The 12,121-nt window shown below is 41.3% G+C and overlaps 1 protein-coding gene and 1 long non-coding RNA gene across 2 annotated transcripts; one reads left to right on the top strand and one right to left on the bottom strand.

Moving 5' to 3' along the window:
- Positions 1–255: 255 nt before the first annotated feature.
- Positions 256–1,594, bottom strand: LOC106344021. Its single transcript, XR_001270087.1, has 2 exons — positions 1,236–1,594; positions 256–1,104 (listed from the first exon to the last, which is right to left on the bottom strand). It is a non-coding gene; the product is annotated as an uncharacterized LOC106344021 (long non-coding RNA).
- Positions 1,595–9,475: 7,881 nt separating this feature from the next.
- On the top strand, positions 9,476–11,768 carry LOC106344538. The gene is made up of 4 exons (XM_013783902.1): positions 9,476–9,958; positions 10,164–10,267; positions 10,386–11,229; positions 11,337–11,768. The coding sequence occupies exons 1-4, from the start codon at positions 9,476–9,478 to the stop codon at positions 11,766–11,768; spliced, it is 1,863 nt and encodes a 620-aa protein (XP_013639356.1).
- The last annotated feature ends 353 nt before the right edge of the window (positions 11,769–12,121 follow it).

Consider the following 12,121-nt stretch of genomic DNA (forward strand, 5'->3'; position numbering starts at 1 on the left):
AACTTGCTGTCAAGAAAAGAAAACGATAAAACCTAATAACATAAAGACGCATCACATGTGCATTAAAAGGTTTCGATGCCAAGACTAATAAGAATCTGAGGGAGGGACGCGTTATACCCGTGAAACTAATCTTAGAGACTAGTCCTATTCGTTTCAGTCAATGTCTAAACAATATCTACAGATTTTCTGACAGGCCGAAAAGGATCTTTTATCAATAGAGTCAAGATTCAAGCATGAGAGCGTAAACTGCGAGAATTCAACAAACTCATTCCTTATTACTCTTCAAACAATGCAAGAGATACATTAGTCTGTGTGGAAGAGCCAAAAAAAAAGCCCTCATTTATGTATAAGGGCATCACGACCAGGTCCAATACCAATACCAATGTAATGAATGGGCACACCCACGAGTTCTTCAATTCTCTCAACATATTGCTGTGCAGCCTTTGGAAGATCAGACTTCCATCCAGGTAACACTTCATACATTTTCACATTTAAACAGAGTTTCAAGACTTTAACAGATACTACAAGAGATCAACAATTAGGTGCAGTTCTAAGATCACCAGGGAAGGATTCAACACGAGTGCCATCACTCTTCTTATAAGCCACACCAAGCTGGATTTCTTCTAGGTCAGAAAGTACATCAAGCTTTCCATTGATTTCCGACGAGGACGACCAGTTTTTGTGCCAAACTCCTGTCAACCTAAGAAGTTCACCACCATTTTATCCTGAACCAACTCTCGCTTTTACCTAACAAAACAAGATCATCATTCATCACAATGCATTCATTGATTACAATATACTAGTGTAGCAAAGACCGATCCCTCTCTTGGTTGTGCCGATGGATGACTTTGCAAGCGGAGACCATCAATCTCTTAATGGAAATCAAACAAGAGATGAGCACGGTCTAAGAGCAAGATCATTCCTTTACAGGAGACAAGAGGCTCAATCTCTTTGAATAGACCTGGTAAATGAACCACAACTCCATTGCCAATCACACAAGTGGTGTCCTCCTCAAGGCACAAGGTGTAAAGCAAACTTCTTGTTGTATATAGTGTTTCCAGCATTAGCTCCACCACAAACCAAAGAAAGGCTTAAACTTTGCAACTACAAAACAAAGAAAGACTTAAACTTTGCAACTTGCTTGATATAAAGTTAACAACTTTCAATACTAGTGTTTGTGATTCCCTAAGATTAACGGTCACAAGAATCTGAGGATAAAGGTGTGAGCTTTTTACCTGACAGCGAGCAACGATGTCGAAGTGTTGAGCTAAGATGACAACGAGTTTGCCTTTGCCTTCATCTCACCACTGGCAACCTAGTACGCCCGATAGTGATTCAATCCGTGCGAGAGGCTCGGTGGTGGTTGAATCAGCGGTTACGCTTAGTGATGCTGAGACAGTTAGACGTTAAGGAGAGCAGGCAACGAAGCTATGAGGGTGGTGGGGATGAGGATAGCGGCGGTGGCATGGATTGGAGTCTAGAGAGAGAGAGAGAGAGGTAGGTTTCGCCGGCACTCGAGACCTTTTTCAAACCGTGTTCAGAGGTGGATGTTAAAGTGACCGTTTTACCCTTCCACATGGAATATGTTTTCTGAAACCAACAAAGTTGTACCGAACCGGGTGGAACAAACCGATTTAGCAAAGAAACCTTCAAAACGTTCCATATGAAATTGATTCCTAAACCGAAACCCAATTGTAGAATTCAAAATTTCTAGTTTGAGTCATCAACCGAGTAGAGTGAATTCCGGTTAAACCGAGACTAAAAGCAAAATGCCAACTAAAATTAATTAAACATGATACGATTGATAGTGTGTAACCTAATTCAGTAAACATGATATGATTGATCGTGTGTACCTAATACAAAACACAAGATTGTTCCTTTTTAAAAATAATCGATGGCAGATAATCGTGAATGATTCTGCCAACTTTGTCTCTATATATGCTTCGGCAGCCAGTGGCGGAGGCACCGTTTAGTGAGGGGTTCCTATGAATTTTTGTTACTAAACTTTTTTTTGCATGTATTTCTGATTAAAAAACTAATGAAAGATAATACCAATGATTTAATTTTGTTGATCTCCACAAGTTTAGTGGCTGGTTCCGCTACTCATGTATTTACTTCATAAGTTTCAAGTCTTTTTGAGATTTTGATCAGCTTGTTTTGTGGAGACATTCTTGAGGCAAACCGTAATCTTTTGTCCGGTTCGCGACTTGCACTCGTCTCCGTAGATAATGGGGGGTAGCTTGGAATGCAATGTTTTGTAGGCTGGTTAGTTACAATTTACATGTAGTCTTCAATTTATAAACGTATGTGTACTCGGGATAAGAATAATACCTCTTCGAACAAAATCAAAGAGAGATTTCTTCAAATTTATTCAGATCTTAACATCAAGTTAAGTCATCAATTTAAATCAAATAACATATTTTATTCAGAGGGAGCAAGATAAATTCTCGCGACAGGTTGGTTCTGCAGAACCGTAGGTTGTGTAGAAATTCTGAGGAGAAACAACAAATTAACCAAATTTTGTGTGGATCTGATACGATGTAGATATTCTGGAGGGGAAGAAATAGATAGTAAGCCCAGAATAGTGCTGAATTTTGGTGCCACAACGCACACTTTGGTGGCAGATATTGTAGAATGAGCGAAACTTTGGTACCACAACGCACTACTTAACCACAAACCAAATAGTATTGATTTAGTGTATTTAACTACATATATCGGAAAATCGTTAGGCGCTAGTAACTGAGGGTTGGGGTAAGTAGGGATTAATTTCTGACTTTTAAACTATATTTTTGGTAGTATACTTTAGTTATCAGTCAGTTTACCGTTTCCAGCTCTGAAGACGTGTTTTACCTTCTATTTTTTTATTTTCTTTTAATGAAAGATAAATGACTAAATGTGCCTCCGTCTTCTTCGTAGATTCATGCGACCTCCGAAACCCTAACCGCCGGCTCCATGTTTTTTTTGACAATTTAAAACATTCTTTCAAAAATTTATTATTGTTTTAAGTCTAATATGATAATCTTACAAATAACATTTTATTTTCGTTAGCTACAAAATTCTGATGATGTTTGTAGTAAAGAAAGTTACCGTTGTTGGATATTATTATATAGCTACGGACGTTGTAGAAAATAGCGAAACTACATAACCACAAACCAAATTGATTTGGTAATGAATTTCTGGTAGCTTCAGAGTTATGTACATAAGCTTCTCAATCAAAGCTTAGACATTTGTTGTTATTTTCTTGTTTGCTCTTGTATGAATTTTATTGTTTAAAAAAAAAAAATTTGTTGTTCGTATCTTTGATTAAGATTCTGCAGCTAAAAAGTCAGCCATGTGTGAGATAGCTTAGTCACAGAAAGTCTTGGTTTTGGTGTGATGAACTTTATTTGCCTCCAAAGACTTTGTGCGCTGCTGGAAGATATGTTCGAGTGTCAAGATTCTGCAGTGCCTTCAATATCTCCTCCTCATTGCAAATTGAACTGGTGCGTCTGTTATTTCTGTTGTTGATACTTCTCTTGCTTGCATCTTTGTCTGTTCATATATCTGTGAAAATACATTTTAAACTTGTTTTATTGTGGCTTGATGTTTGAAACTGTATGAGCTGTTCTATTAGAAACTTTGATGGTTTTATTGTTAACCGTTACTTGTCTGTTTGAAAAAGCGATTAGTATGTGAGTGTGATTGTGTTTTAAAAGACTAATGATGCTTTTTTTCAGTGATCAGAGCAAGTGTCCCTAAGCTGCTTCTTGATGATGTCTTTGAGCAGAAGAATGAAATTGCCAAAGCTGTTGAAGAGGAGCTCGAGAAGGCAATGTCTGCTTCCGGTTTTGAGATTGTGAAAACTCTCATCGTTGACATTTTGAGCCTGATGAACATGTCAAACGAGCCATGAACGAGATCAACGTGTAAAGTAGAATAGAATATATATATTATTGTGTTGTGTTTGATAAGAGAATACAATATGCATATATATAGTGGTAACATTAACATAATGTTAACACTAGATAATGCTAACTTTCCTAAATAAATATGCTAAGAATATATTGAGATTAACTTGTTCTTCAAATCTTTCTTTTTAGTCTTGAGGGTCTTCATGAGTTTCATGGGTTTCACGGGCTTCACAATCTAGGTCCGTAAGATACATATTTTCCAGCCCAACATATCTCTAATACTCCCCCGCACGACAAACATGGAATGCAACACGCAGATCTGCAATCACAAAGCAGACCACGTATGTCGTGGACAATATGTCGAGGAAAACAAATCAGTAGGTTCCTCCGGGAATAAACTTCAACTTTAGACAAGGAGGGATGAAAACTTCAGCTCTTCTTTGGTCTTGACAATGGGAATACATCCCTTGGGCGCAACCGCAGCTCCAAAAACAATCGTCCTATCTCGGACAGTCCGTAACTTGGACTAAACAAATTGACCTAAAAAATGAGCATAACTAAAACTTCCCCGTAATGGTTAAACTATAACGAAAGTATCCCAAACTATGGAATATAACACAAGTCATGTTGAGAAATTCTAAACTATAGAATAATCTCTAACAAAAAAAAAACATTCCAAACTATGGAAAACAACACTTTGAGATATTCTAAACTATAGAATAAATCTCACACAAAATTAACTCACATGAAACCCACAAATCCTTAAACACCGTTAAACCTCTCTTTAATTCTTACACTCACCGGCCACGTACCCAAAACAAAAACCCACTAACATTAATAAAAAACCAAACCCTAAATTTAGTTAGAGACCACGTGAATTATTACTTCAAGCGTATGTTGCTTCACCTCATCATCATCTGGATCGTCTTCGGCACCATCATCTCCTTCATCGTCAACACCACCGATGATAAGCATTATCAAAAGCTTAAAACTTGCGGAAGCTTTATTTTAGATTCCTAAGAATCGAATGCTCTGATACATGTAAAGTAGAATAGAATATTTATATTATTGTGTTGTGTTTGATAAGAGAATACAATATCATATATATAGTGGTAACATTAACATAATGTTAACACTAGATAATGCTAACTTTCCTAAACACTTAATGTAAATATGCTAAGAATATCTTGAGATTAACTTGTTCTTCAAATCTTTCCTTTTAGTCTTGAGGGTCTTCATGGGTTTCACGGGCTTCACAATTTAGGTCCGTAAAATACATATATTTCAGCCCAACATATCTCTAATACAACGCTGGTAAGAAAACCGTCTCATCATTTCCTTTATAGACTGGTTTTCATATTAGTAACAAAAAGGGTTTTCTTTTCTCTTCTTTAATCTGTCAATTTAATTTGCATTTTCTAGACATCTAGATTAAACTGATATGTCTTTTAATATTGTTGTTTATGCATCTCAAACTCACTCTCATTGTTGTTTATTTTGTTCTTGAAACTGATCAGAAGTTGCTTTGTCCAGTTTCGGAAGAGATGTTGCCTCCTTGCACGCAGAGAAGAAGGTTGGTTCTCGTTGCAGGAGCTGTTGCAGGAGCTGAACCAGAGGCTTGTTAAGCTGAGAGAGGTGGAAGAGGCAGCAGCGCAGGGAACGAGGAAGGGGATTGCCTTCGGTGATCTCAGGTCTGATATTCAACAAGCCAGAAAATCACAAGCCTGTACGTTCACAAACTCTCTTACTTCCCCTGTGTGCATTGTTTTAGACTTTAGATGTTGAATGTATGCTATACCAGTCCATCTCTTACATGAGTCGGCCGTTGCCGAGACGACCAGTGCCTTTATGGAAGAAGGTAATGCCATGTGGGAGTCCTATCGGAAGTCCAACGCCGGCGAGAACTCCTCCAGTGTCGGAGTTGGAGTCGCCAAAGTTTATCAGGATAGGTTTCTTTCTTGATTTGGAAGTATCTTCCGAGTTAGAACAAACAAGTAAAGATAGACATAAAACTAAGAAGAAGCATTGGAGAAAAGAAATAGTATGATTCATTTCGTTTTAAATAAATTTTACAAAGAAGAAATATCATCAAGATTCACGATCTAAGCTTTTATTTATACATCATTTCACTTTAGCTTCAAAAGTGAAGCTTTTACATCGTTAAGTCAATGGTTAAGTTGTTAAAGTTATATCAAGTTGCAATATATAACGATGTTTAGCAATCTCAAAGCAATGTTAGATCCGATAGGCCATATTTTTTTAGGACTGTCACAACTTTTCTTTTCTACATATAACCATAAAACAACAAGTTGTAAACATTTCTTTCTCACTTTTATACATTGGTGTTTGGTCGTGTATAAGAGAAATGTGTAAGAGTATAAAATTATATAAGCTGAAACGACAATGATTGTAAGAGTATGGTCGATCATGTTTTTAATAATGATCCCAATTCCCATCTCTAGAGTATGGTGGCTCAGCTGAAGTAATGGCTCAATGTTAAGACAATAACACATTAACACGTCAGGTCCCGTCCTTCATTGTTGTTCTGATGGACCGCGGGAAGCAGAAGCTAATCATCTATAAAATCATCAACAATAGAAGCATAAGCAGCTTGAAGCAGCTAGTATCATGTTTTTCTGTGACGTCCCGTGGGACGGTCCGCGAAGGCCTACACATTTCGCGGTACGGGATTGGGCAGCTAGTTTCAGGACCGCATCCCGCGCGGGACGGTCCCGCCGATGCGGTCCCGCCGTGTACCGCCAGAAAACGAACCCGCAGCGGTTCGGGACGGGACGGGACGGGAGAGCCCAATTGCCATCCTTAGTGAGAACGATGGATTAGAGAGAATCGACGGAAATTGTCTTCGAAATCGCCTTTGAGAGAAACGGCGTTAAGGTTTTCTGAATTTCGCGAAAAAGTGAATAAAAAAAACACCTTATATATGTCCGGTAAATAATCCGGTTAAGTTTAAAAGGACATTGTAAAATTAAAGGTTCGGTCTGGTTTGGACGACTTACTAGTAAGTCGTCTGTTGAATATTGTACATCAGACGATTTACTAGTAAGTCGTCCCCGACCCTAAATTTAACCTCTAAACTAAATTGACTGAATTAACTCACTAACCACGTTATAAAGCTGTAGCTATACTTAAATAGTGTTTACTATACACAGAAATAAACAAACTTAGGTAAATTTTAAAGTTTTCAAAAAAACATTTATGCATTCCAAAATCTAACCCTAAGAACACATACAATACTACAACATATGTTGGCAAAACCTAAACCAAAGGATATCATGACTCACTACTTTCACTCATCTATGTTGAAAACAATTAACTTTTGTTATATCTTAATTTATATCTAAACATTTGTTAATTACATGATTTCAATTTTTCACTTATCAAAATATTTTTTACAAAATTTTTAAATTATTTCTAAGTAGAACTAGACTAGACGACTTTCCAGTAAGTCGTCAAGTCGTCTGGACAGATGTCAGATGTTGAGTATAGTCTACACTCATCTATGTTGAAAACAATTAAATTTTGTTATATCTTAATTTATATCTTTTAAAACATATGTTGATTACATGATTTCAATTTTTCACTTATCAAAATATTTTTTACAAAAGTTTTAAATTATTTCTAAGTAGAACTAGACTAGATGACTTTCCGGTAAGTCGTCTGGACGACTTACGTGGGTTAGAAACGTAAAAAAAATTTGGTTTTTTTGTTTGTTCACAAGGGGCTGGTTGTAATTTAAATCGTCTTTTATGTTACTTTTGCATTTGATTCAAGTTTGGGTTTATTTTTGCATTTAAAATCAAGTTATGAGTCACATTTGGCAATTTTCCCAAAACATTTACATGCCATACCTAACCTCTACTAACTATACAATATATTGCATCTATAAGAAATTATATTCACTAAACTTATATATTTCAGCCAAAAAGAAAGAAAAATGTGCTAAATAGAGAAAAAAAAGTTATAAACATGGCGTGTAACGAAATTTTAGAATTACTGACAAATCAAATTCTTGTCAGGTAGAATATCGATCTAGCTCAATTTTAATTCGTTTAAAACGTTGGACATATACCAAACATATGTGTATAATTAAATAGAAACCTTGGGATGCTGCAAGATGCAGGTTGCCACGAGTACTTGAGGAACTGTTTGTCAGGTCGCTTGCCACAGTTAAACTCGCCGTCGATGAAAGGACACGAGGATGTATCATAGAAAGGGTAAGTAGCATCAAAAACCCATCGGCCTTGGAACAAGTTACATCGACTCCTCTGCTTCTTCCCCCTCAGTGACGACAACCCACCGGCCGCCGTTGTTTGATCGGAAAACGGTATAGAACAAGAGAGCGTTCGATTTTAGAAGTGGGTTTAGGCAAATACGTCTTGGTCGGAAGAACGTTTCGTCGGTTACAAGGAAAGGAGATGCGTGAAAAGAAAGGTACCATAGCCTTGAAGGCTTTACCGGAGAGATACGACAAGGCGAGATAACAAAGGTAAAACCCTAATCTAGCCACCCAGTGTGTATCAGTGATTTCGGATCCTTCTCTCGTTGCATCTCCCTCCCTTTATATAACTGACCTCGTGCTCTCCCATGACCTAGTTTGCATCGTCTTCGTGGGCTTCTAACTCGCTGGGCCGAGAAGCCCATGCTGTCTCGAGAGGCCGTTAAGTCGGGGATGCTTAGCCGAGGAGTCGACCGAAAGCTCTCCCATGTTACGCCGAGAGACACGCGTTTTGAGCCGTCACGCCGAGCCATCGTTTCGTCCTGAGTGGGCCGGGCCGTCTGTTCTTCGGGCCTTGAGGGATGTCGAATTCACCCTCTACAGTAAGTCCCCCCAGTTCATCGAGATAAACGTCCTGTTGAACTTGATGAATTTAGAAGGTTAATGGCTTGGAAGAACAGACGGGTCGTCTCGAAGGTACATTATTAGATCGGGTATCGCGAGGCACTGTTAAGTATTTTCGCTATGTCGGGCGGTTTAATCAAATCTTAGCCAAACCGGTTTTGGTTTGGTTAGATCCGATTCCACCCCAACCGTTGGTTCGACTTGGAGTTGGAGCCGGTTATTTCGGGAAGTCGAATCAACGTTTCGATTTTTTTGGCGACTAAATACTGTTCCTAGGCCCACGTAGATCAAATGATGACGCCTCAGGGAAGCACCCCATCTCTCCCCTATAAATACTTGCCCGCTTCTCATTCTCTCTATTCTTCTCCGCGTTATCCAGGTACTTCCTCTCTCTTTCCCTCCACTTCTCTCTCTATGTTGTTGTTGTAACATGGATAGCGATATGTCGTCTGGTGGGAGGTTATCTCGTGAACAGAAAGGGAAAGAGGTCGCGACCGTATCTCGTCCCTCGAAAGACGCGAGCAAGGTTCCACTCGAGGAATTCGAACGGTTTCATCACGACGCGATGATGGACACCGGGAGCCTAGATCTGTCTCAAAGGATCCTAGTTTCCGAGTATGCGCGTTCATTCCAGTGAGAAGTAAGGGGAAACCAAGCCGAGCTGCAGGCTTGCGAGAGAGACGGTTCTGGTGGTGCGAGAGACGGGGTCCTTCCCGCCGACTATATGCCGACGTGCTACTATCTTGGAGAGATCTTTGAGGAACTGCCGGCAATAGCTCCCGAGTTCATGCGCTCTCCAGATGTGAGTGATCAGGCTTGGGAGAACGTCATGAAGACGCAGTCAACTCCTAACAGCGTGAAGAGGCTCCTGAGGGAACGTCATGGATTAGGGGTGACCTTCTTGATTCCCTCGGCAAGCCAAAGGCCTTGGTCACCGCCAGTTGGGTATCAATGTGTCTACGAATCTTATTTTCGTGACGATACAAAGCTTTGGTTCCCAATTCCTCGACTAGTCACGGCATATGCGAGGCGCCGAGACGCAGCGATAAGTCAGTTTTTGAATGGTTCATGGCGTATTGTAGTTGCTTTGATGGTTATGGCTGCCGAGATCGATGTCTCGCTGAGCGTTCGTACCTTCGAAGAGTTGACGTCCGTCAGTTTGCTGGATGACGGCCTTCTATCGATAAAAATGCGACCAAGCTACAACGTGATAGGGGGGAATCCTAATAAGACGCTCGATTAGCAGAGGTCTTATTTCTTCATTAAATGCGATGGTTCTGCCGTCGAGGATCCTCCAGACGATGACTACCGTGTCTTATGGAACACTTTGCTTGGTAGAACACCTTCGTTAACTCGTATTATTTCTTCGTATACTAACCGCCTTTTATTTTTGTTGTCTTTTTTCTTTGCAGCTGACCATCCGACTTCTCGCGAATATCCGGAAGAATTTCTTGCGGGCGCTCGTTCTGTCACGAGACTCGCTCAAGAGCACTGGGGGAATATTTCTTGGGAAAGGGTTCGCTGTTCGATCGATCGTATTTCCAGGAGTAAGCCCATTCTTTTTCATGTTCCATTGTGGACTTTTACTCTCTCCTTGGTGAATGAGTCTTTTTTCTTCATATATCCTTTGCAAGAGATTGGGATTCGAGTTACCTTCCATCGGCTAACAAGACCAAGAGACGTATCTCGCTGTTCACCATTGAAGAGCAGAAGAAGATCAACGCAGCAAGGAAGATGAGGGGCCTTCCGGATCTGGGTGCTATGATGGCAGCAGAGCTTGGCTTGTCAAATGCTGAGCCGTCGGTGCCTTCTAATGAGTTAGTGGCTGATGACACGACCCTCGCGAGTTTTGACCATCGCGAATCCTCGCTTGGTGTTGTTGTTGTTGCTCCTAAGAAGAAGAGCAAGAAGAGGTCTCGTGATGAGCCGCCTGTCAATGACGATCTCGAGACTCTTCCAGAGGAAGGTGATCGTTCGGAGGCTGCGGAGCCGTCGACGAAGAAGAGAAAGAAGAAGAAGCAACTATCTTTGGAGGATAACGTCACAGATCAAGGTACCGAAGTTTCCCGCCCCTCTGCTCCATCTGACCCGACTGACGGGCCCTCTCTTAACTTGGCCCTAGCGGATGAACCTCAGAATGTCTCGCATGAGGTTCCGCTTCAGAAGAAAAGGTCGAAGCAATATGCTGAGCAGGGGACGACCAAGCGCCAGGTTCCCCCCGTTGCTGTTTCATCGAACCCTGGGGCGTCGGTCCCCGGTTCATCGACTGGCGGTATTCCGGTCATTAGGGAGACTTTGAGAGTCGAGTTTCCTGACCGTGTTTTGTTCGAGTATGACGGGCCAACTCCTCTCATCTACGCTCCACACAGATGCGCGGAACTGGTTAGTCATATCAAGTGCGGCCCAAAGCCCTTTCTGCCAGTTGCTGACCTGATCTTTAAAGACGAGTATGTTGACGCTGCTCGCACCAAGTTGTTGGTAAGACTCTCCTTCGGCTCTTTCGCTTCTTCTCTTACACACTTATTTTGTCTCTTAAGTGCTTACGAACTTCGTCGTCGAGAAATATGACTCTGCGCTGAAAGAAGCTGAAGAAGACAGTGGTGAGCAAGAGCAGACTTCTCCGTCGAAAGAAGGCAGAATGGCAAGGGGAGTTCGAGAGGATGGCCGAGAAGCGAGACCGCGCGGTTGCTCGGAGGAAAGCTCTGAAGAAAAGAGCCGACGCAACTGAAGAGGAGCTTTCCGTTGCTCGTTCTACTATCGAGGCTCTGGAGCTGCGGAAGGCCAATCTTATGGAGGAGATAGGAGTCAAGGCCGCGGAGCATAAGAAAGAACTGGACCGCCTTAGGGACTCACGTGTTTACGAGGTTACTAAGGAGAGGGTGAGGATCGAGACCGAGATGATTGCAAAATCCAACAAGCATTTCGGGAATCTGCGCGAGTGGTGGACCCGTTGTGGACCTTTCGATATGGCGCGGTTGCTTCAAAGTCAAGCGTTCGGGACTAAGAGCTGCCTCTAGGCTTTAAAGGCTAGTGGCCGCGACATTCCTCAAGAGACTATTGACATGTTCGCAGCTAGAGAGAAACAGTTCGAAGAGGAAGACTTGAAGCTTGATCCCGGCGAGATCCCGGAGACTGATTTGGTCCTTTCTCCACTTCGCCTCGACTCTCAGTTCGTCGACATGCGAGCTTTTGTGGGTCTCGATCCGCATGGGTCTAACATACGCTTGATCGATCCAAGGACTGCTAGGGTTCTCCAAAGTCCCGCTGATCATCCTGGAACCTCGACTGCTCCCTCTCGTTCCGTGGGAGATGATTCGTCAAAGACTGACGCGCCGGCTCTTGACTCGCGAGCCGTTGACGAGGGAATAAA

Source organism: Brassica oleracea, chromosome C5, assembly GCF_000695525.1.
Source record: "Brassica oleracea var. oleracea cultivar TO1000 chromosome C5, BOL, whole genome shotgun sequence".
NCBI lineage: Eukaryota > Viridiplantae > Streptophyta > Magnoliopsida > Brassicales > Brassicaceae > Brassica > Brassica oleracea.